This window comes from Protopterus annectens, chromosome 4.part1 (assembly GCF_019279795.1).
Source record: "Protopterus annectens isolate FY-2018-M chromosome 4.part1, PAN1.0, whole genome shotgun sequence".
NCBI lineage: Eukaryota > Metazoa > Chordata > Ceratodontiformes > Protopteridae > Protopterus > Protopterus annectens.
The window spans coordinates 378,729,601-378,756,640 of record NC_056734.1 but is presented as its reverse complement, the minus strand read 5'-3'; the positions used below and the strand labels follow the sequence as shown (position 1 = coordinate 378,756,640).

The following is a 27,040-nucleotide window of genomic DNA, read 5'->3' as shown; positions in this document are numbered from 1 at the left end:
AGCACTGATATTGGGATTAGAGAAGTGGACTTGGCAAATAATTTCTGGTCAGTGAAGGGGAATATATTAGGAGGATTAAAAAAAAAACCTCCAAACTCCCACTGGCTGTGGGTTATTTATACTTTAAATTACAAGAGCAAAAAACTTCATGGGAATATATGGCTAGGCTTCTAAAGATCTTCACGGAACAATAGCCTAGTAAATATCCATGAACCTGTGTCTGCGAAGGTCAGGAAGAACAATTGGGCCAATGAGGAGCATGGAGAGGTGTCTTCAATAAACAAACTAATAATGTTTGGCATAAAACTATACCATCAACATGAAACTTTGTAGCCATTGCTAATTCTACCTTCCCTTCAGTGTTGGCTGGCAAGTCTTTAAGAAAAGATTCACGATCGTAGTTTATGCGTAGTATGTGAACCACTCTTTTGATCTTATACTCTCATTCCCATAGACTTTGAATTCTACTCTTTTTGACTTGTTCATTCTTCGCTCTTCATATCTTGTCGATGGAATATGCTCTCAACTTTCATTTGCTGTTCTTTTCTCATACAGTGGTCAAAGTAGACACGTGGGTGATGTTCTATATTCCCAAGAGTGACTATAAACTTCCTTCTTATAAAATGGTACGGGGGAAGGAAGGGGAAAGGTTGAGACCTGGTTTCATAGACTGGTATATTTTCTGATGGATTTTTTTTTATTACTCTCTTCTATCCTGTTTAGGTTGCTATAATGGATATTTCTTCCTAATGAACAATCTTTGTGAGAGGAATATTTCTTGAACAATGAGCAATAAAACAGTGATAAATGGTGTATACATTTATGAGAACACCATACATTTTTGATGACATCATCTGTGAAGAGCTGAGTGTTGATCCAAATATACCTGCTAAGTAATTTAGCTGTTAAAGCTTATCTCGTTACCTTCTGCACAATCATGAGCACGCTTTGGGGGAGGTGTGTGTGTGTGTGTGTGTGTGTGTGTGTGTGTGTATGTGTGTGTGTGTGTGTGTGCTTTGTCAACTGTAGAAGCTACTGTCGGAGCTTTTCATTTAGTATCTGAATCAGGTAAGTACTGAAGTGTACATTAAATAATTCACAGACTTGACTTCCAAGTTTAAGGGAGCATGCACTCCTGCCTAAACTGTTCACTGCTGTACATTCTTGATCTGGTAAAAGACAACATGGCAGGATAATCCTTAACTCCTCATGCAAGACTAGCTACAGCCACAGCCTACCTTCTCTCTTGCCCCTTTACCTACCAGTGTAGCAAATAAGAAAAAGCAAGCATACCATCATGTCCCTAGATTCACTAATAGCCCCCCAAATTCTCAGCACTGCCTCTAACAACTGGTTAGAGCTTCACAATATACTTGATCTCTCCACATTAAAAGTAGCATGCTCTAACTGCATTATTCAGATGAATAGCCAACACTGAATTCACTAGTATAATGATATCCCCAAAGTTATACACTTGGGTCTACAAAATCAGTTCATTACTAAATGTGTGAGTGCTCATAATCAAGATGGTCACTCTTTCTTCTCTGTCTCTATATATAAAGTCTGAAACTGTTTCCCAAATGATACAAGAAACAACCCCATTACTACTCTCCTTCAAACAAGCTCTGAAACTAAACTTGATTAACTCCGACTAATGTATCTGCAAAGATGAGGTGACTGCCAGGCTAACATTCCCCCAAATAACAGACAATTTGATACAACCCCCAGCTAACTCATCTTCCCTCTGTCCATTGGTTTTGTGTGACTGTCAACAAACTTTATCTGAGTGCTTATGTAATGGCACTCTGTTGATTCATGCAAGCTTTATAACCAAGTGCTGGAGATTACTGATGGACTTCATTGTCTTTATCTACCAGATATTTAGCCTGCACAACATTATGCTGGTATACTTAGCTGTTAATACTATGTTTTTGTTATCCTTGGTTGACTGGGTTGGTCCCACTAGGCTATTAGCCTCTTTTCAATGGAGACCCAATATGGTATTTATGCTATTACTAATACTGCTGTTATTTACTAAATATTTGAAACTGTATATGGTTGAGATTTTCTCTACCAGGTACAGCTACAAATGGAATATGCACAGTAGGATTATGCTAGTTAAGAAAAGGAATTAATAAATAACTTCCAAAAACATTTACAAGTAAGGAAGATGCTCTCTCTTGTTTTTGAATAATGCAATTAATGCAGCCATTACCCTAACTGATCAGTGTTGGTGCTATGAAGAACCTTCACTAGAAGATCTGCATCAATCCAGGGTATGTGAGCCTAATGTAAAATACGTAGTAGCCTGAGCTTATTAACAGCATTATATTTTGCTATCATGAAATATTATTTGCTAACTTTTAAAGGTTTATCAGTGGTGCAGGAACTGAAGCATATTCCTGACCCAGGTCTTGTCTGCTGAAAATGAAAAAAACATTCTTCTGCCACTATTTTACACTCCTTTTATATTTTGTGAAGGAAAACAGACATGTAAATTTCCTATTTTGCTAAACGTTCTTTAGAGGAAAGATGAACTTGTTCAGGGGAACCAGGAGTAAACTAATGCATACTAGTTCTTTGGACTCCAAAGAATATTTAAAATTCATTAGTGGTAGAGTCAAGTTAGATTTCTTTATGCCTTGAAGCTGATGTCTGTAGTTCTTCCTCACTCTGGGTTGAGTACCTTTGAGAAGGAGTTCTGTTTTACAGAGGGAAGGATTAGGAAAACAGTTGACTTAATATTTTCGTTTTCCTCTTTTGTTTGAAGACTTATTATCATCAGATGTTTTTAGAAATCCCTTAATTTTAGCCCCAGTTTTATCTAGCTTCTCACTGTTGCACGTGCATGCCATCAGCATTGCCTGTTACAAATAGACAAAAACGCAATATAAATAATACTCTCTCGGGGCTACTTGCCTATTTAAAATGCACATACAAATTTGGATGAAGAGCTGAAGATGACATTGGCACAGAATCTTTATAAATAAATACAGAACTATTCTCTCTTAAGAATAATAGCAATATTTTATCTTAATGAATATTGGCAAATGCAACCAGCAAACTATTCTTCATGGGAAACACAGTTATGCCACCAACAATCTTAGATCAGTGTCAAGAAGTGGAATGTATGAGGAACATGAAATGTATGTACAAACCAGCTAATAATAATGATGTACCAGTGTGAGATATGCAACTTGTGTAAAATGACAGGATAGAAAATAACTGATATTGGTAACAATCCCAGATGTAATCTTGAACACGAGTACTGCTCTCTCTTTATTTCATTGTTTAGTATCCTTCTGGCTGTGTGTACTGCACTACATGGTGTATTATGATGGTATAATAAAACTTTAATCACACAAAGTGAGGGTGAAGACTAAAGAGCTGAGTGCCACTCAAAATCAACTTTATTAGTGTTAAAATTTCATACACGTGATATGATAGTCCTGATTCTTTTCTTCTTGTGTTATGTATTACTGCACCAGCTGTTTTAGGTAGGATTTTATCCCTTGGTATGGGCTTATTTATATAAATATATACTTATTTGTATCTTTTATCCTTTGGGTGTGTTTTGAAATTAGTTAAGAGATGCAATTGTATTCTAGGTTGTACTAAGAGCATAAAGTTTAGGGGCTGTTTGTTTCTTCTTGCTTTTTTCCCACTTTTGATTTATGAATGTTTAATTGATGAACCAGTTGATTTAATTGTTTCACTTAACTATGGTGAACCGGCCAGGATGTGGATATATCAAAGGACTTGATCTTTTGTGTTATTTGTTCTGATGAAGTCCTGTAATTTCAGGACAAAAGTGCTTAACCTTTTAACACTAATAAAGTTGACTTTGAGCTGCACTCGGCTCTGTAGTCTTCACCCTCGCTTTGTGTGGTTTAAGTTCTCAGTTTGTTATTTCAGATTTTCTAATAAAACTTTCATTTGTGCCTTTCAGGATTTTATAACAGTACTGAGCATACCTTAGGCTGATGTATCGTTGATAAATACACATTTTCTTCTCCATGACCAGACCTCATTATCAGATGATAAGTAAATAAATACATTGGGAATATACTGCTCAGTGAATTGTATGCATTAGAATGTGGTGTCCACCATCCCCACACATTGTGAGTACCAGTGTACTTTTGTATTTATGTACAGTAATGTGAAAATGAAATAGTGCAAGTGCATTTTCACCATGTGTTTGGGTGTTTCTGTTTTCTCCATGGTTTTGTAACTGAGCAATTAGTGCACAAGCATAATGCTACTCCTTGCAAGAAATGCTTTTCGCAGTGTCACCTGCAGGATTGATGGGTGCAGTGTTCAAGTTTAACTCATATGGAGTACTTTTGGCAAGCTATATGCCAGCTTCTCATGGGTGACCCAAATAAATCAATAACCAATAAGTCAGTGACAGACTCTTAAACTGATAACAGCTCATGGTACAATACAAGATGGAATACATCCAATTCTAGCCATCATCCCACAATTCTGTATGACATCTGAAAGAAATCCCCCACCCCATTGCAAATAATTCTGCAGCACCCTTTTTTATTGTCATTGATGGATTTACTCTACAGCACTTTATAATCAGAGACTCAAGATCCTATAAGAGCTGAAAGCAGAAAGCCTCTGTCTGTAAAATAAGGCAAATTCTGAATGAAGATATTTTCTAGAGAAGCCTTTTGTTGAGAGTTAAGAAATCAAATCACATATTGAAAAGTTCTCACTGCATCTACCACAGCTTGTGGCAGTCCAGTGGCAGTTGTGATCTATTCTATGTTTGACCACACACGCTAATTATTTGTATATTATTAAGTATTTCAGAATGAACACTAAATAATGCTTAAAACATTAGTACCATCCATAACCCTATACTCCAACCAGCAACATACTAAATGCAGATTTAAGCTGGACTTTATCTAACACTATACTAGAAATGTGGCATCACTTATTTCATCATACATACAAACAATTCTTTTCAGGAATACTGGTTACCAATGATAATACCAGATGACTCATCACTGTCATGTTACATTGAAATTAAATGTAATGTAGGTTCCTACAATAAAGTCCAAAAATAGTTACTTGCATATAAAAATATCTGAGTCAGTTATGACACACCAAACTGTGTTGGTTAAAGGATAGTGATTTTCTAATCACTGTAATATTGATATTCTGTAACAAACTGTTCATCTTGAACTGTAGAATTAGATGGTTTAAAAAACGTGCGTCTCGCTCTTAGAGACAGTTCTGCCCATTTTCAATAGCTGTTTTCAGAAATGGGTATGGTACACTATGTATGGTTCTTTGGTTTTGGTGAATGGTTAGCAGTGCTGTCTATTTAAGTGTCTTATTTGATGTCACTTTACATATGAGTAACAGCTGTGAAAACCAAACTCACCTCCATAGGTTAGCCTTAATTACCAGGCTGTGCGTCTGTCCAGAGATCTGTTTATACATAGTAGGTTAGGTGTTTTATGCTTGATTCTTACAACAATGATCAACAGTTTGAATTATGCTAAAAGGGCAGCTTTGTCTATGCAGTACTTTCAGTATGACATTGACTCAGTAGAGGAATATACTCCCATTTTCAAGCTTAAGTGATGACAGGGACAATAATGTAACAAAGTGAGCAATTTAGAATACTCTGCCCCAAAGAAAATTAAATGTTTATTTGTATTTGTTCACGATACTGTTTGCCTTGAGTGATAAAAAGCACTGTCAGGGATGTATTTTAATTGGGGTGTTATATAGCTAACTTTTCTTTGTGAGACTGACCACAGACATGCACATAACAATTAAGTACTGGAAACAAATATAACAGCAAGAATTTACTTAATTGAAGAAAATATATGCAATCATACTACTCAAACAATAAATTTTATAAAAGTGTAGTCTAGACTCATTCAGAATGTTTTGATATTTTAATAACTAGAGCATTCGCATTTCAATAAATACAGCTAAGAAAAAAAAGTAAGGTTCCTTTTACTTATCAGTGGAACACCACTGGCAGTTGCTGGGAGGAGGTCATTCATCATTAGGAGAAACACAGTGTAGCCCAGTATAAGGGTCATCTTAAAGGCAGCACGATCTACTGTATGTGGTGGCAGGTAAAAGCTCATAACATCTATTAACATCAGAAAGGCACTAGGAACCAATAGGTTCACAACATACTGGATGGGCCTTCTTTTGATAGCTACCTAGAAGGAAGAAAAATAGAACAATTTTCAGTTTCATTAATTTGTAAAGCATATACAATATTCACCATTGTCAGTTAAAGATGCTGAATTACAGTTCTTTTTTAAATTATTTCACTGTGTAAGCTTACTGCTCCAAAGATATCCGTTTTCAGACATGACCCATGTCAAGTGGTACACTGTATATAATATATATTCAGTCCAAAAAATAACAAAAACGGATAATGCTGGTTGACAAAGACATTGATTTACAAAGAAATAATAGGCACAATAATAAATAACTGCATGTGGAAAATGAGAAAAAGGGGTTGTGGATAAATTATTATGTTCATTAAGTATCAGACCTCAGAACCTGGAAACTACAGACTCATCGACCTAAAGCCATGAAACATATTATGTCTGATTTAATAAGCTCCATTTTAAAAAAAGTCATATTTGCTCTAGTCTCACAGCAATATGGTTTTTTTTACAAAAGTAGAACCTGTATACTTAATTTAGTAAACATCTTTGAGAAAGTCACTGAAGCTGCAGATAGGAGTCATGCAGTTCACACAGTGAGCCTGGGTGTGACCCAAGCCTTTGACACTCTTCCTAATGCTGGAACTGTAAATAAGTTTAAAGGCCTAAATGTAGACACTTATGCTGCAGATGTGTAGCACATTGGCTGACAGATGGAACCCATGTATGTAAAGCAACAGGTGCCACTGCAGAAAATAAAATGGTGACTAGTTTTTTTTCTCAAGGCTCAGTATTGTGACCCCTTCTGTCTGGCATCTATTTTTCAGGCATCCAAACTACTAAGCCAGAGTTGTGGCTAACAAAATATGCAGATGACTGCAAGCTGGGTGGTGATCACTCAGCATCTGATATTATATTAGTACAGCAAGGTCTAAATCATACAGATCAGTAATATATCAAAAGCAGGCTTAAATTAAACACAAAGAAGTACGGCATTGTCACCTTTGGTAAACAAGTCATGACTGCACTTTACTGTCACCTTTGGTAAACAAATTGTGACTGTACTTTACTGTCACCTTTGGGAAACAAATCATGACTGAACTTTACTGTCACCTTTGGTAAACAAATTGTGACTGCACTTTACTGTCACTTTTGGTAAACAAATCATGACTGCACTTTGCTGTCACCTTTGGTAAGCAAATTGTGACTACACTTTGCTGTCACCTTTGGTAAACAAATCATGACTGCACTCTACTGTCACCACCCTACCTAATTATTACCCACCCATCTATTCTACAGTACAATAGTCCCTCCTTACCTAAATTGACTTTCTCTTGAACTCTAGCACTGAGATCCCTCACTAGTATTTTTGAGCCTTTCTCTACTCAAACCTTATTTTATCTCTTCCACTACTACTAGTCTACCCCCCTCTACCATCACTGTTTAACCCTTTCTCTCTATACTCTCTTAAACCTCCCTCACTTTTATTCCCATCCCTCAACCTCACTCCCTCCTACTTACTTGGTCCAGCTATATTAATGAGATCTGAAGGGGTTCCACTTTACCCTCTTTCCAAACCACTTTTTTCTTGTAAAATGTTACATTTCATCTTTGCTGATTTTTTTCTCCTTTTTATGTGTGATAGAGCCACAGAATTGCATAGCACTAGGTAACCTTGTACTTGACTTATTTTATGCCTATACTGTATGTATCTACATTTGTAAGTTACAGTCTATCTCTGCTGATTATTTTTTATGTATGATGTCTGTGTCTTTCGACTTTTCCCAGTTAGGGGTCACCACAGCGGAACTCCGGTCTGCTAATGATTGGTGGTTGATTTTTATGTGCCGAGTTACCAGCCCTGATGCACAACCTTCAATGAAGGTACGCCCATTCACACGTCTCCACGCAGAAGATGCTCTAATTGAGAATCGAACTGGACAGCGTCTTACTGTGAGGCGACAACGCTACCGCAGCACCACATTATTGTAACTCGTACCTGATTTTTGTTGTCTAATATGTATGTATTTACTAATTTTGTAACTGCACTTGTTTTTTAATGTGGAGCTTTTCTCCTCGGGGATCCACTGAAAATGGGCCTCCAGCCCACTGGACTAACCCAGTTAACAAAAGACAAATAAATAAATAAATACTGTCACCTTTGGTAAAGAAATTGTGACTGCACTTTGCTGCCATCTTTGGTAAACAAGTTGTGACCGCACTTTACTGTCACTTCTGGTCAACAAATCATGACTGCACTCTACTGTCACCTTTGGTAAACAAATTGTGACTGCACTTTACTTTCACCTTTGGTAAACAAGTTGTGACTGCACTTTACTGTTACCTTTGGGAAACAAATTGTGACTGCACTTGACTTTCACCTTTGGTAAACAAATCATGACTACACTTTACTACATAGACAGTATTCCACTCCAGGTGAATATGGGTGTGAGAGATCTCAACACCTCAGCAGGTAAATAGTTATCCTTTGAGCACCACATAGCAATGGTAGTCAAGACATACTATTTAGCCAAATTAATAATTAAAGGTATCTCATACAGGTGAAAACAAATTGTGACACCCTTGCCCTGGCCCAGCAATCAAGGAACCTCAGTCCTCACCACTAACACCAGTGAGGGGTGTCTCATATAGGAGGAAAAGATAACAAATACACAGAGTAAAGTGCAATTTCCCTTAAGGGCACACAGAGATCACAGTCAGTCTGAGGTGGGTCACTCCCTTGCTCTCCAGGTCCCCAATAAGACTCCCCATAGGGTCCAGATCTCAGCCAGCTGGGCAAGCAAAAATCTCCAGCACCCTCTCTGTCCAACCACTGCTTCGTGTCCCTGCCCAAGTAGCTGACACAGACATACTTTGAGATAAGTTTATACAACCACACAGGCACTCCTGGGAAAGGCTGGCATAGGTTCTTCAGCTGTGCCCCTTTTACCCACACTATACAGTAGAAATCCCTGATACCACCCAGCTAATAATTATCAGCTACCCAAAGGCTCTTAAAAGGGTGTCCAATTATTACTCTGCAATATTTTTTTCCAGTTGGTAGTATAACTAAACAGTCAAGGCTTATTAGAATGACTTGGTACAGGATCCTTATATATATGCAATGTACTCTTAGAGCTTAACTTATCTCAACACAAAACAGCCACAGTTAAAAGGTTTTAAAATATTTAATAATAAATAATAAAAACATGAGACAATACCTTTTACTACACAGTGCTAGTCAAGAGTTCAGAAATCACAGAGAAATACTTAAAATAATTCAGTAGTACAGTGCTGACATCACAGAAAAACACTTAGTCTAACCTTTCTAGTTTCTAGCTATTTCTAAGAGAAAACACACCTCTAAAATAACTTACACATAGAACACAGGCAGTGCTGATGAGTTGGATGGTCAAGACAAAAATGCTTCATGCCCTCTGATCTCTCTGTTTTTAAAATCATATTCCTGGTTCCCATTACATCATTCTTCACACTTCTCTGGGTTCCCAAGCTAACCAAAACTACATTTATATTCTAAACATCTTTTGTTATCTTGCAGCTGGTCAGGGAGCAGAGCAATAAAAATACATTTGCATATTTAAATCTAGCAATTGAACTCTTGGTTAAAACAATAGAAAGAATGTCTTCATCTAGACAGGCTGGAGCCGAATTTAGATCAAAGGGTCACAACATGCTTAACTTGGTCAGCTTTCTGCAGCAGAGTGTACTGTTACATTAATATTTAGAGATGACAGAATTGTCTCCAAAATTCTATCTGGCTAGCCTGGCAGCCTTCACACAAATTATTTTTCTTCTACACTTGCCTTGATCTTACCAATTATAGAATATTACATTTCTTTTAGTATGTAGCCAAACACATTGTGTGTCTAGAAGTACCCCAAAGATTCCTAGCTAAAAAAAATCACTGGACTAAAGACCCTCAGCTGCCAAGGCAGACATAAAGCTTTATCCCTGTACTGTGTTACTATACATTTCTACAAGCTGATTTATGTCTAGTATTCTATGTCTTTGATGACCTAGACTTCTTTTATATCCTGTACCTCCAAAAAATAAGTGGCTCCACAAACGCTAAAACTAAAGACTTGAATTTCAATCAACAAATAAATTAGGCATATTGAAGGCAGAGATTTGTTAGTCAAACTTTCTCCCATCTCTAGCATCACCTTTGATTACATAGAAAACAGTGTGATGCCCTTACTTCTTTTTAAGGCAAACCTTAGTGATTAGATAGAAGAACATAAATTCATCCATAGCCTAATTTATTTTCCCTCCTAGATGCAGGAAGTGTCCTACGAGGGTGGGCATCAGCAAGGTGATTATGGACCATGTACAGGCACTGCCTTGCAAACTCTCTGAATCTACAATAAAGAAGAAGTGTCCTCTTACAACTGAACTGTTCAAATAATGCACAAGCACAAAGGCACATGCACCAAAAAGCAGGACACTGGATACCAAAACAGATAGTTTCCTTTATTTCCACAACGAAACGAAGATGCAAAAAGTGAGGTTGAGCGCTTTCATCTAGAATACTAGACTTCCTCAGAACATTGATATTAACAGTTCTCCCCTTTATATATCTAAAAAGCCCGCCATTTACATCAGTTATCCAATCTAGCTTGTGAACTTCATTTTGTCATTATTTAAAAGTATATTATATAATATTACAATGTATATCTTACACAAACGTACCACATAATTTATGCACTAAGCATATGTTGTTTAAAAAGTATCTATTCATTTCCATATATTGACAATTAAAATTAAAATAAAATAGCTCATTGACTGTGATTACTTCTGACATAACAAATTCTTATCTGTGTACAATATGTGTTAAAAATTCCACATGAAACACTTGGATAAAACTCTTAGATGAAATAAAATATCTCATGCAATGTTATCCATTCTTATACATGCGTTCTCTGATATTATATATGAATAATAGTGCATGTATTGTATTATTTAAATTGTTTGAATTATTTAAATTATTCACTTCAACTTGTCAGTTACGATGACAGCAATATCAATATGAGATTCCTGGATTCAAAAATACTGGAAATAGTGGGAATATTCCACCCCTTCCATATTTGCTCCATAGCAATGATCTATCACCACCAATATTAACAACTGGGGACTTAAGATGTATCATAGACATAGATGTCCGCGTCCCAAAGACATCAAAATATCAAAATATACTATTGGTACTAGGGTCCAAGAATACATCACAAACCCTCCACATAATTTGACAAGTTAAGATAATAACAATTGATAGTCTTATATTTTATGTCCTAACTAAGGGTTTGGTAGGGATAACTTCGTTTAAACCAGGGGGTGTAGCTGCATCCAGTCGTAGTTGCCATTTGATCTCCTTTTCACTCACTAGTGATTTTATATCTCCCCCCCTGGGGTTGGGTGTTATAACCTCAAGTATACCAAACTTAAATCCACCACATCTTTGACTATGAATAAGGTGACGGGACAGGGCATTATTCGTATCCAGTTTGTTAATACAATATAAGTGGTCATAGATTCTGTTTTTGAAAAAACGATCCGTTTTCCCCACATAATAGCTCTGACAGGTGTCACAGATAGCCAAATAAATCAGATGTTTCGTCAGACAGTTCCCATGTCTAAATGTGATTTTGGTATGTGTAATATTGTTTAACATGATGTTTAAGTCTTCTAATATATATTTGCAATAATTGCAATGGCCACATTTCTTAGTCCCTACTTTTCTCGCCTTATTCATTTTATTCTGGTTAGATTTTATTTGTATAATTCTTTTTAAGTTATTTCCTGCTTTGTAAACAAATTGTGGTTTATAGGGTATCCTTTCTTTGATAGTTGTGTCACTTGTTAGTATATTCCAGTTTTTGGTGATAATTCCCTTAATTTCATTTGTGTATTTTCCATATTTGAATATACATGCTTTTTTATATTCATCACCATCAACAGTTCTATCCTTCTTCTTGGTTATCCCTATTCCTAAAAGGGGTATATATTTGAGCCCCCATTGTTGTGATACGTATGTTGTGATGTCTCTAATCATATCAACTGGGTATCCCTTCTGTAGAAATAGACCTCCTATAAAGGACAGCTCCTTTTCCATATGCTCCCTTACTGATGTCATTCTCGCCGCCCTTATACATTGGCCTTTAACTATATTGCGTTTAACTTGGTATGAGTGTGCACTACCAAAATGTAAGTACCCATTACTATATGTATCCTTTCTATGGATTTGGGATTGGAATGTATATCCATCATTGTATATGTATACATCCAAAAAATTAATACCCCTATTATTGAACTGATGTGTGAATCTAAGGTAACTTGTCGTACCATTGATATAGTCGATAAATCTGGTCAATTCTTCGACATTTCCATCCCATAACAGGAAAATATCATCTAGGTATCGAACATATGTTTTGATGTTCTTCATCCATAAGGTATTGTGTACATATTGTTCCTCCCAATCCAAGAGTACTAAATTGGCGTACATGGGAGCGCACGCTGATCCCATCGCCACACCATTACTCTGTCTGTAATATTCTCCTTCATAATAGATATAGTTGTAGTCTAATACTATATCCATGAAGGAAGTGAGTAATGAAATTTCCTCTTGGTCCAGTCCACTATACTTACATAAGCTGTTAATAAAACTGTTGAGTCCTTCATTCTTGGGAATGCAGGAGAATAACTCCTGCACATCTATTGTGACAAATATTACCTCTGGACTCCATATCTCTGTTTTAAATATACCCAAGAATGCCCATGAATCCTTCATAATATGTTGTACTGTGTTATATATATGCTTTAGTTTACTGTCAACAAATTTACCAAATTTGAAGGTCTTACTCAAACTCCCCGAAATAATAGGTCTAAAAGGGGGGTCTAGTGGACTTTTGTGTACTTTAGGAATTCCCGTTATGGTTGCTAATATAGGGAATTCAACCTTTAAATATCTGTATAGTTCTTCATCAATCCTATTATCCAACAGAAATTCTTCCAAATAGGAATCAATACGCCTGTGTGCTATATTTACTTGGTTTAAGGAGGAGACTTCGTATTGTACACTATTATTTAGTATATCAAACATTTTGTTACTATATTTCTCTTGGTCGTACAATACTATGCCTCCCCCTTTATCCGCAGTCATAATCCGGATATTATTATCACACAGTGTATCTAGGGTAGTATGTATCTGTTGTACTATCTGTTTATCACGTCTCTTGTACTTGTATTTATTGTGAAGCTTGTAAATTTCTTTATTAATAACATTTTCATAAGCTTCTATAGTTTTGGCCATGGGGGGGGGGGTAAAGGAACTCTTTTTACGTAGTAGACCTACATTCACTACCTGCTGTTTACAGTCATGAAACTCTCTGAATCTATTAATTATGCAAGGAAGCAACTAAGTTATGCTTTGTTCTAATGCCTGGGGGAGTTTAATCCAGGTTGGAAGAGAAATTTTAATGAAGACCTTATCACCTACAGTAAGTCTGAAGGGGGCTCACAAGCATTAATGAGCCAACTTCTTTAGCTCTAAGAGGGTAGTTACAGGAATTCTACAAAATATTTTACAATATAAGGAGAATATACTGCCATCTTATTATATGTAGTGGGCATTTGTATGTGAAATGTGACATGGCAGGACACTTTTCTTTTTGTCTCCATTTGTGTAGTTAGTCTATATGTATCTATGTAGCACACAACAGTCTAAGGAACAATATATCATTTTTGAAGGCACACAACTTTCATGATTCATTTGTATATTATCAAGTTTTATCTCATCCATGTTTTTTCCTATTTTAGTGAAATTATTACATGCAGTTGTGAAGCATGATGCAATTTCAAGCTCTAGTCATGACATGCTAACTTATTTATGCAGTATCTTGAAGAAAATTATTTTTATGGTGAAAGATACTTTATTAATGAGATTTTTGTGAAGTCATCTTGAGTTCAGCAAAGAAATTTGACTTTTTGGACTTTGTATGGCATGAGTCTATTGAAATCACTATAATTAGGAAACCTATCTTCTATAACAATTTTCTTTATACAACTAATACTTATCCCCATCATCTCATCTGATCATTCCCTTATGACAAATTTCTCCATACATATAAATTAGACTTGGAGGAGGAAGAATTTCATTATATAGCTACAGATATTATAATAAGGCTAGGTGATATAGGATGTGGTACACTTGGAAGTTTCTCTATAAAGGCAACTCAAGATGGAGTCTCACACAAGGATCAGGAGGCATACATTTTGAGATAACCAAAAAAAAAAATAAAATAAATTTACTTTGCAATCCTGTATGACTCTTTCTTCAGATGGTGTGTCTAAGCTCATAACAATGCATCAATTTATCATCATTAGTCTTAACAGTCAAGAAGGCCTTGTAATTAAATCTCCTAAGATATCACAAAGCAACTCCTGTAGCCTAATGGATTAGTTGGTCCACTAGAACACTTTTCCTGAACATGAAAAAATTAAATGATGATTCTGACATTTGCAAAGGCTATTCTGTTTGCTGCTTTAGGAAAGCAACGCAGGAACAGATTCTCAAAGGTGACCTTTTTGGTTCTAAAAGAGCATTAGGTGCTACAACGATGCTATTGTTTATGGATTAAGACATCAATGTAATAAATATTGCATAAGTCAAATGATGACGAAGGTGAGTGAGACAATTCAAGAAAATGTGAGGGACATCAAAAATATAAATCTTACAACTGCAGTTTTTCACATTTAAAATATTATTATAATCAGAATCACCAGTTGCTGAAATTATTTACTTTGCATCACTGCCAGGACATTGACCTTTTACAAAATGTTTCTCAACTGCTTTTACAAAATGAAGATCGGTTTATTTTTGCAAATGAAACACTAAAACCAAATGATCTTGCCAATGGCTTTAACAAAAATATATTATTATAACAATTAAATTTTTTTTCATTTACTCTTTCATGGAATGTTATCAGTGGTATTAATTATTTTAATTAATTCACTCATTATGTATAAACTTTTCTTTTTCATAAGAATATTGTTTTTTTTCAGAAATGGCAAATTTCTACTGGCATCTCATAATTTCATCCTATGCTTTTTGTGTATGTGGTGTTCTTAAGTGTATTTATATTTAATGACCTTAAAGGTTTTGCCAGTGCATGTTTGCTTTTAGTTAAACTCAAGAAAAAATTGTGCTTTGATGAATTTCCAATTTGTGTGAAGTGGATTTGGGTTTCTTCTATCGGGGACCTTAAGATGACATTTTGCTTGTGAAAAAAGGGTGGAAAGGATTCATAGAGAAATGTTTGAAGGTGAAGAATATTGCAAGTAAGGAGGCTCTAACAGTAACTGGTAGCCAACGTCATCTTCTTTTACTTTCAGCTGCTCCCATTAGAGGTCACTACAGCTGATCATCTATTTCCATTTCTTCCTTTTGTCTACATCTTGCTCTGTCACACCATCCACTTGCATAGCCTCTCTCACATCATCCATAAACCTTATCTTAGGCCTTCCTCTTTTCATCTTACTTGGCAGTTCCATCCTTAGCATCCTTCTCCCAATATAATCAGCATCCCTCCTCAGCACATGTCCAAACCAATGTAATCTCACCTCTCTGGCTTTGTCTACGAACCGTTTAACCTGAGCTGACCCTCTAATGTACTAATTTCTAATCCTGTCTGTCCTCGTCACACTCAGTGCAAATCCTAACATCTTTAACTCTTCCACCTCCAGCTCTAACTCCTGTCTTTTCGTCAGTGCCACCATCTCCAACCCATATAGCATAGCTGGTCTCACTACCATCTTGCAGACCTTCTCTTTCACTCTTACTAGTACCAGTCTATCACAAATCACTCATGACACTCTTCTCCACCCACTACACCCTGCCTGCACTCCCTTCTTCACCTCTCTTTCACACTCACTATTACGTTGAACTGCTGATCCCAAATATTTAAAGTCATCCACCTTCCACAACTCTACTCCCTGCATCCTCATCACCACTCCTCTGTCCTTCCTCTCATTCACACACATATAGTCTGCCTTAATTCTGCTGACCTTCATTCCTCTCCTCTCTAGAGCATATCTCCACCTCTCCAGGGTCTCCTCAACCTGCTCCCTACTCTCACTACAAATCTTAATGTCATCTGCAAACATCAAAGTCTATGAGCACTCCTGTCTGATCTCATCTGTCAACCTGTCCAGCACCATTGCAAATAAGAAAGGGCTCATATTTGATCCTTGATGTAATCCCACCTCCACGTTGTACGCATCCGTCACTCCTACCAGAGACCTCACCACTGACACACTGCCCTCGTACATATCCTGTACCACTCTTATAAACTTCTCTGCCACTCCCAACTTAATCGTATAATGCCATAACTCCTTTCTAGGCACCCATGTTATGTGCTTTCTCTAAGTCCACAAGACGCAATGTAACTCCTCCTGACCTTCTCTACACTTCTCCAGCAACACCCTCAGAGTAAACATCGCATCTGTAGTGCTCTTTTCTGGCATGAAACCATACTGCTGCTCACTAATCCTCACCTCCCTTCTTAACCTAGCTTCCACTACTCTTTCCCATAACTTCATGCTGCGACTGATCAGTTTTATCCCTCTGTAGTTACTACAGCTCTGCACATCACCCTTATTCTTAAAAATAGGTAACAATACACTTCTTCTCCACTCCTCAGACATCTTTTCACTTTCCAAGATTTCGTTAAACAATCTGGTTAAAAACCCTACTGCCATGTCTCCTAAATACCTCCATGCTTCCACAGATATGTCATCTGGACAAACAACCTTTCCATTCTTCATCCTCTTCATAACTGTCCTTACTTCCTCCTTGTTAATCTGTTACACTTCCTGATTCATTATCCCCACATCATCCAACCTTCTCCCACTCATTCTCTTCATTCATCAGCCCCTCAAAGTACTCTTTCCATCTGCTCAATGCACTCTCCTCACTTGTGAGAACATTTCCCTGATTATCCTTTATCACCCTTATGAGCTGCATATCTTTCCCAGCTCAGTCCCTCTGTCTAGCCAGTTGGTACAGGTCCTTTTCTCCCTCCTTAGTGCACAACCTTTCATACAACTCGCCAAATGCCTTATCCTTAGCCTTCACCACCTCTCTCTTCACCATACTCCTCATCTCCTTGCACTCCTATTGACCTTCTTCTGGCCTGCAGTGGTGATGTCAATGTTCTGTCAGAGAAATGCCAGTAAAACACAGTTACTCTGGTTTGGAGTATATTTGTAACAATTAATAAATTAAGTACTATACCCAGTAATACTTTATTCAAATTTGGAATAAGTAGACTAATGCCTATAGTAGTTTTTCTGACATCAGGTGTAAGCAGATCAGAAAGCTTGAGTTTAAACTGCCTTGGACTCTAGCTGTGCTGGTTACAGTATATTATTTAAATACTGTAGCTTTTGTTATACCACAAACTTCTATACTTGGACCCCCACTGTTCAGTCTTTTCATAAATAACCTCTCCACTGCCTAATCTCTAAGTATGTATGCTGATGATGCCTCTCTAATCTGTACTGCTTCCTCTTTAACAACATTGCAAACTCTTACCCAAGAGCATAGGAGTTTACTAGGCTAACAACTCAAAGGTCATTGTAATGGTGAGTGTGGAAGAGAGGTGAAGAAGAGAGTACAGGCAGGGTGGAATGGGTGGAGGAGTGTCAGGAGTGATTTGTGACAGACGAGTACCAGTAAGAGTGAAAGGGAAGGTCTACAAGAGGGTAGTGAGACCAGCTATGTTATATTGGTTGGAGACAGTGGCATTGACAAAAAGGCAGGAGTCAGAGCTGGAAGTGGCAGAGTTAAAGATCTTAAGACATGCACTGGGTGTGACAAGGATGGACAGGATTAGGAATCGGTATATTATAGGGTCAGCTCAGGTTGGACGGTTTGGTGACAAAGTCAGAGAGGCGAGAATGCATTGGTTTGGACATGTGCTGAGGAGGGATGCTGGGTATATTGGGAAAAGGATGCTAAGGATGGAGCTGCCAGGTAACAGGAAAAGAGGAAGGCCTAAGATAGGGTTTATGGATGTGGTGAGAGAGGACATGCAGGTGGTTGGTTTGACACAGCAATATGCAGTGGACAGAAAGGAATGGAAACAGATGATCAGCTGTGGTGACCCCTAATGGGAACAGCTGAAAGAGAAGAATAAGAAGAAGATCAACCCAGAGGTCATTTCAAGCCTAGCCATTTCATCCCAATGTAAAACCATATATATGCTATTCAATGCCCAGGATTGTCTTTAGTAATGACTGCCCAGGTCCAGGAGGGTTGTGTGCACTATCCCTGATAAGAATTTATGGTGCCCCGTTCACTCATCCAGGTTTCTTTTGAACAGTGTCATAGAGGTGCTCTGTTTCACACGTATTGGTAGCCCATTCTAAAGATGCAGCAGTCTGTGGGAAACAAATCTGTCTCTCCAGCATGTCCTGTTTAAGCTGCAGGCCATATTTAGGTCCTCCATCAAAACATTCTCATTTGTGACTAATCCCAACAAAAACAAGCATGTTTCCCCAAGTCTCAAATAGATCCAAGTCCAACTTTACAATTTTACCCAGCAAAAACATTATACTTAAAGTTGTATCTTAAACCAAATTGTTAGGTGTTACACTGGATGATCAAGTAAAATTTCATATTCACAGTCAAACATAATAAAAAACTCACCAAACATTAGGCCTCCTATATAGAACATCTAACATTCTTCCTGCTCGGTCAAACATTGATTCTTCATATTTATTGTCAATACTACTCTGTGCTTCTCCATTTCTTACAAATGACCAGGGTTATACATCAAGGGAGGAATGGATGTTAGAGATGTGATTTTATGTTTTATTTTTGTCATATAAGAGTTGATATTGGAAATGTATTTTACTGTTTATCAGAATAGTTTAGTTTTAGATAGTACTTGTCTGTTTGAAAGCTAGTCTTGGATATCAGCTTTTCATTTTTTTTTTATAAAGTCAGATGATTGAGGTAGTCTGAGTAGTTTGAGTGAAATGTGGAGTTCTGGGATTTCCATATTTAATCATGGGCTTTTATGGCTTGTCAGAGACAATTGTTTCCTTTAACCCTGTTGTTCCTCAGAGGAAGTATCTCATACCTGTCAATTGTCTGGATTTTAACAGACTGTCCAGATTTTTGCCTCATATTTTTGGTATTTTTTTTTTTTGGTAAATCACAGTAGAGTGAAATCAATAAATAATGACATACATTTCAGCTTCAGGCTTCATATACTTCAAAAATGCATGCTAACACAACTCCTGTTATTGTAGCAACTTTCTAAGTTTATAAGAGCAATATTTAAATTCTGTCCCTATTTTCTGGGCCTTTGTTCCCACATTATTTTAGGCTTTGTCCAAATTTCTTGTGCTAAGAGGTTGAGAGGTGTGAAATAACTTGTTTCTAATCCAGAGGAGTTTCCATTAAATATTTTACTCCTGAGAGAAGTAACAGCCACGGTGGTGCAGCGGTAGCATTGTTGCCTCACAGCAAGAGCGTCTCCTGTTCGATTCGTGGCTGAAGTGCCTTCTGTGTGGAGTCTGCATGTCCTCCCCATGGTCGAGTGGCATTTGAAAGACATGCGGGAATGGGCGTGCCTTCGCTGAAGGTTGGGCGTTGGGCTGGCAACTCGGCACCATAAAAATCTACTGCCAATCATTAGCGGACCGGAGTTCCACTGTGGCGACCCCTAACCGGGAAAAGCCGAAAAGACAAACAACAAAACAACAATATTTTACTCCTGGAAGGGAATATTTTGCTTAGAATGTAAAATATATTATTAAAGTATTCCAGAACCTTGTTTGGGTAAATGTTTCTACAGACAGGTTATCAGCCAATAGAGATGAGCTTTGTAACAAAGTCTTTTATCTTGAATTCAGAGAATTATCTGGATGTATCATTTTGAAATGTGCTTTCAGGAGATTTAAAGGAAATAGTTCTTAAGAAAAAGCAATGATCACTAGGTAAGTTATGTAGCGCGGATATGGTATGAATTTTTCGTTGGATATTAGTAATTAGTAGATCTAGAAGGGAGTGCCTGTTCTCAGAAAGGTTGTATCTGGTAGGTGTAGTTATTAGTTTGGAGGGTCCATGCTGTGAGATAAGTTTAGTAACAGGACACTTTTTTGGACCAAGCAGGTCTACACTAAAATACCCCAAATCACCAAACTGGTTTGGTACTATTTGAGAGCTTGAGAATATTTTGTAAGGTGATTTACATAGCAGCACAGTTGTTAGGTATGAATGATAGACAGAAGCTACATTTATTTTTATGGAGTCAATAATTTAGAGCTGTACAAGTATGTTACGTTAATGCTTAGAGAGGGTTTCACTCTGACCTAGAAGCATAGTTTTATATATATATATATATATTTTTTTTTTTTTTTTTTCTTGTGAATACTACTAAAAATAATATATATGCAGTAGTTAGTTAGTATATAAGATGAGGGACAGGGATTAGAGTTTAATAAGGATTTGGCACTACAAGTATATTTTGGGAATTTTTTTTTTTCCAAAAATGCACTTTATTAAGCAATCAGTTTAATTATATACGTACATACATACCATGTGTTCTGCATTCATAGGGCACTGTTAAATAGTTCACTTGTGGACGGCCCTTTGCATGGCATCCTACCTGTTTCCCTTATGTATGCATAAGAACACAGCTCAAAACTGGTGGCCACAAAAGTGATAAACATTTATATTCGATATTTACCTACTGAAAATTCCAGGTTTTCCAGACAAAACTATACACTAAAGTCATATTTCTACTCTGAACCAGCTTAGATAATGTTTTGTTTAAAATGAATCATATCGTACCTGTAAATTCCCCTTTTTACATTAACAAAGCATGAATAACCTTTCCTTATACTGTGTTTGTTTATATCAATATTGCCATTTGCATGCTTATACTGCTTACACTACTACCCCTACTTCACAATTTTTTCTTTGTTAGAAATATTTATTTCTTTTTCATATCCATTCACAAGTACACACTATGCAATCCTCATGCATGGTGCCTTTTTTATTTTACATCAGTGATTCACTGCTTCTCATTGCCATTCTAATTTCCTTTACCCCATCTCCCCTTTTAACTGGTAATAACTCATCAGCTCCTTCCACTCTTCTCTTTCTTTTTCTCACAGCCTTCTCATTTTCTTCTGTTTTATATTCCTCCTTACAAAGTCTGCAAATCTCCTGTCTAGCTTTCCTTTCTGGCACTTGCCCCTTTTTTCCAGTTTCTGAGTATTACACTCTTTACCTCTGTTGCCATTAGTCTTATTGCCCACATTTCTTTTTCCTGCAACACCCCTCTTCATTCTCTATACCCCGCATGCAAAATTCCCAGGATTTTTGTCCTGTTTTCCATATAGCCTCTTCCACATTTCCAGAGCATCTGTTCAGATGTTTTGTGGCCAGATACACTCCCACAACATAAGTTTCATGCCTGCCCTTTCTGTCACGTATCGCCAGCATCTTGAGTCTCTTTTCTTTCCCTCCTTATTTAATATTTGCATTGTGTGATACCATCTCTGTAAGACTCTTAATATCTGATATCATACCCAATGCATTTTATACATCTGTGATGTTATTTTAAGGACTTATCCACATTCAGTTTCCCCAGTCTGCCATCCTTCTTCCTTCTGTTCTTCATACCGCTTTTACCTTTTCTCAGTCTTTCCCATTTCCTCTTGGGTATCAACTTTCTCTTCTCTCCTTTCTTTTCATGTCTTTTCTTTTCCTGGGATTTTGCTTCCTTCCTCTTCTGTGGGCATTTTTTCTCTCCGTCAGGTATATGTTTATCATTCATTTTGTGTTAATCCAGATTCATGTACTAATGCTATAGGGTCTTGAATGCTGTCGGTCCTCCTACACCTTTCTTTGTTAACTTCAAATCTCCTATTATCCACTTTCCCTTCCATTTTTTTATGTGTGCCCTTCTCCCATATGTCCTTTTGTTTCCCTTGTTCCCAAGTCATGTTGCCCCATCTCTTTACTGCCCAAATCCGTTCATTTATAATTTTTCCATCATCCTTTTGCCCTCTCTCTCCTCTTGCCTTTTGGTTTCCCCCTTACTCTCTTTCCACCTAACTAGGTTACATGCTAAGGCCTGAGTGGGAATGTGTGGATATCCATAACCTTCTTTATTACCTACTCAGTCTTAGCTTATTTTTTGAGACCCTTCTCCAGTTTCCTTTCTCCATCAACCTTTACAAGTCCTTCTATAATTTTAATAGTTTAGTCTGCATTGAGTTGGCAGGTTTCTAAGTGCATATTCTTACAAATGGGAGAATCATAATTCTGATTAAACTAATTATACCTAATTATATGTATGAATATGTCTCCCTTCTTCCATATCACCTGCATTTTTCTCACTCCAAATTATTTTATATTGTATCATTTAGTGTGTGCCCTATGTATACTCTCAGATATTTAACATATTTCCTCTCCTATATATGTCCCATTCATGCTGCTGTGTATTTTTTCCTTTTGATCAGGAAACTTCCGTAAACTGATGACCACCATCTTTTTCTGGTTGCACCTAAGCTTTGGGGCCCTTTCAAACCTTGCATAAACTGGGATTATTCTTCTATGGTCATTTCTACATTCTCAGACATAAGCATGCAGTCAGCTACATATATTAGGAACTTTGTACTCCTGGTCTTTCCTCTGGTTGTGCTAACCTTTCTCCTAACGTTATCTGCCAGCTTTTCTTTAGCTAGTGTGAAGAGGCACAGGGAGAGAGGATACCCCTGTCTGATCCCCTCTCTACTTTTAGTGCATTGAAAAGTCCTTTGTTTACCATTATATCTATGTCTAGCACACTGTAAAATGCCTTTATCAGGCCTATAAAATTTATCCCAATTTTTCTTTATTCTAGTATCTTCCAAAGAAATTCCTGACTGTTTCAAAGGCCTTTTGTGGGTCAAAAAAGACCACCCATGCTTGTGTTTTGCCCTTTTACTTTTCTCTGTCAATAAATTCTGCTAGGACCTACCAATTCATTTATGCTGCTCTTCCATTTACAAAACCATTTTTCCGTTCCTATACTATTCTCATCAGAATCTCATCCAGTCTTGCTAGCACTTTTGCCATCACTTTGATGTGTGTGTTTATTAAGGAGCTGGCTTGTAATCCCTATTTCCATTCTACCCCTCCACATTGGTATCACTACAACCCTGGATCTTTTCATTATGTCTGTTATTTGCCCAGTTTCACTCATTATTTCATACTCCTCCTTCATAATTGTCCATATTGCCACTCTGACCCACTTGTAGAGCTCTGTCAGATCTCCATCAGGGTCTCCTACCTTTCTGTATTTTATTGCTGTCACTGCTTCTTTGATCTCTATTCACTTTCTCCATCTGTATTCTCTCTACTTGGTTTCCTCCTGCTCTGTCTGTGTCCTCACAATGGACTTCCTTTTCCTTCAGCAGTTCACGGTATATTTGTTGGTAGTATTCACTAAAGCTGTCTCTGACCATGTTGTATTCCTCTATGATTCCTCCCTGTTTTGCCCTACTGCTTAGTACCTCTCTAACTTTTTACTTTTTTATACTTCCTTGCTAGATGTTCCCCTGTCCACCCCAGTTATCCACCAAGAGTCTTTCCAATACCATTGTGTTATTTCCACTGCTATTGTTACCTTTCTTTCTAGTTCGATTTTTATTGCTGCTTCTTCTTCCTTAGTGCTTCTGTAGCTATACAATTTTTACACATTTCCCTTTGCATCCTGCTTGGTTCTCCTTCCAGTTTTGTCATCTCCTCCTCATCTTGGTTCCTTTTCCACTCTCCCTTTCTCTCATGATGTTTCCTCTGACTGCTGTGATTCCATCCCAAATCTACCTTGTCTGTAGTGTTATCCTTCACTGCCTCCTTTATGACTTTTTGTAATAGTTGATTCCTTTCCTAATCCTTCCACTTGTAGCTCAGCAATCGCCATTCCGGCTCCCCCTTGCTCATTCTGTCCTTATTGTCATCGCCACCACTGCATGGTCCAATGTGTATCTGTCCTGTATTTTCATTTCATCTGCCATTTCTAGAATTTCCTCTTTCCCTAGTTCCTGTCTGATATATAATGGCTTGTTATTTTGTGGTAAATATGTATGCTCTTTTTATGGTGCATTTTTCTCCATATATTCATCCATTCGTTCATGTTTCTTTCTAAGTTTCTTTTTGTGGTTTAAGTTCTCCAAATATTTTGGGTTTCTGATACCATGATGCAAATGGACCCCCATTCCTAAGTCAGGGTATAATTAAAGTTCATAAAATTAATATTTTTTCAGTCTTTGATGTTACACAAAAGTGTTCTTTGCAGCACCCACAATGTGTGCAGAAATGATTCCTTGTGCAATTTATATGGAGTTTCATGTATTGGTAGCATTTCTAAATCAAACTGTATATTCTTTTTTATTAGACCCATTATGCCTACTACTATTGGAACAGTCTGGGTAATTTCTTCCACATTGCCATAATTTCTGCTGTAAATCCTGATATTTTATGACTTTGTCTCTCTGTACATGAGACACTGTAATCACTAGGTGTAGCAATTTCAGTGATCAATGCTACTTTTGTCTTTTTTTTTCATGGACTACCATATCTGTTTTTCTCGGATCTATTTTCTGATTTGCTGATACTGGAAGATCCAATGTTAAATACACTTCATCATTCTCTATAATGTTCTGTGGTTCATGTTTCCAATGCTTCTCAGCTACTTCTACATTGTAGTGTTTGCACAACCCCCAGTGCAACAATTTTGTCACATTATTGTGCCTTTCAGTGCACAGGCCTTCTGCCATCCAGCAACAAGATTTGCGACTGTTTCCATTTCTTTTTTACAGAACCTACATTTGTCTGTTTCTCCCACAAGTTCAATGGGCTGTGTAAACCAGCATGTATGTAGTCATCTATCCTGGGCTGCCATTATTAATCTTTAATCTTTTGTTTTCAACCCACCTCTCCTTAAACATTCCTATGTCGAATCCTGATTAACATGAGGTTGTTCCAGGAGATCTCTATACTTGCCACTATATTTATGCCTTTCCTGTGTCTTTCCTTCTCATCTGATCCTTCTCTTTATATTCTCTCTTTTGTTTTTTGGCACATTCAGTTGCTGCCTGATTTTTTTCTACTTCCAGTTTGATTTCCATTCCTCCATGTCACTTGAATGCTTTTGCAAAACTAAGCAGAGAGGTCTTAGATTTCCTCTATTCACGTTTTAAAACATTCACTACGTTTGGATCAGATGAGGTCAGCAAATATGTACATAGTCCCATGACTGCAGATATATATATATATATATATATATATATATATATATATATATATATATATATATATATATATATATATAGATATAAATAATCAGTTTCAAGGAAGCCCATTCTTGCTTCAGAGCATGGAATATATAATCTTGGTATGCACTGATTGTTATCATTTGATAGGCGTGATGCATTTATCTTGTTTTTCTGTACAACTGATCCAGTACCTTTTTGGGCCAGTCATTCACATCAGAACTGTAAGTTAAAAACAGAAGAGCAAATTAGTGTATTGTTTGGACTTTTTCCTAGATATCAAGGCTGTTTTCAATATTAGTTTTAGTCTTCTGAAGTATTCCTTGCTGAGTTTTATTTGCATTTGTTCATGTTGAATTGCCAGTCCTTCATCAATCCCCAAATGTTCATGCACTCCTTCCTACTCAAGTTTCTTTATATCACATTCTTGTCCCAGATTAATATTTTCTTGGACTGCAACTTTTATCAAAATCAAATGTCATTTTTATATCTGAAAAAGATTTAACCACCTGCACTTGCGGTTTCATCTCCTCATCTGATGAACTATACAGTTTCAAGCCATCCACAAAAAGTCGATGAGAAATCTTTAACCAAGTTTGTTTTCTGGGAGCCAAATTGTAACTAAGGCCTAATCTGTTAAGTAAGCATCTTAATGGAATAGGGGCAAGAAAGAACAACAGTGGTGACAAAGAATCACCCTGGATCTCCCTTTGAATTTTTATCCCAGAGATAAGTTTGCTCTTTGTCATGGCTTAATTGCAAAGTGGTTTTCCATTGTTTTCTGATCATTGTAATGTAATTGATCAGTGTAGGATGTATCTTATATATCTGTAAGGGTGGTTTTCCATTGTTTTATGACCACTGTAATGTAATTGCTCAGTGTAGGATGTATCTTATATATCTGTAAGGGTGGTTTGCCATTGTTTTATGACCACTGTAATGTAATTGATCAGTGTAGGATGTATCTTATATACCTGTAAGGGTGGTTTTCCATTGTTTTATGACCACTGTAATGTAATTGATCAGTGTAGGATGTATCTTATATATCTGTAAGGGTGGTTTTCCATTGTTTTATGACCACTGTAATGTAATTGATCAGTGTAGGATGTATCTTATATACCTGTAAGGGTGGTTTTCCATTGTTTTATGACCACTGTAATGTAATTGATCAGTGTAGGATGTATCTTATACATCTGTAAGGGAGGTTTGCCATTGTTTTATGACCATTGTAATGTAATTGATCGGTGTAGGATGTATCTTATACATCTGTAAGGGTTCTTTATCCATGAATGTCAGATGCTGTCAAATGCTTTTTTGTAATCTTTCCATGCCATACTTAGATGCTTTTTACAATTGTCCATTATAGTTTTATTTAGCAGCAAATGACACTTTGTTCCATATGACTTTCTTTTGTTACCCTTTTGTTCTATTGTCAGGGTTGAGTTTTCTTCTAAATAATTATAACTCTGTCTGCATTAGTTCCAGTTTATAGTTTGCACATCCTCAGAAGGCAAGTTATTTGTCTATAGATTTTGTGG

At 36.9% G+C, this 27,040-nt stretch overlaps 1 protein-coding gene across 1 annotated transcript in view; it reads right to left on the bottom strand.

The window, feature by feature from the left end:
* LOC122801213 (5-hydroxytryptamine receptor 3C-like) overlaps positions 1 to 27,040 on the bottom strand; it is a 288,751-nt gene that overhangs the window by 27,821 nt on the left and 233,890 nt on the right. Inside the window, exon 7 of the mRNA XM_044070766.1 lies at positions 5,987 to 6,197. Coding sequence (XP_043926701.1) covers positions 5,987 to 6,197 — 211 coding nt within the window. The remainder of the gene's footprint in view (positions 1 to 5,986; positions 6,198 to 27,040) is intronic.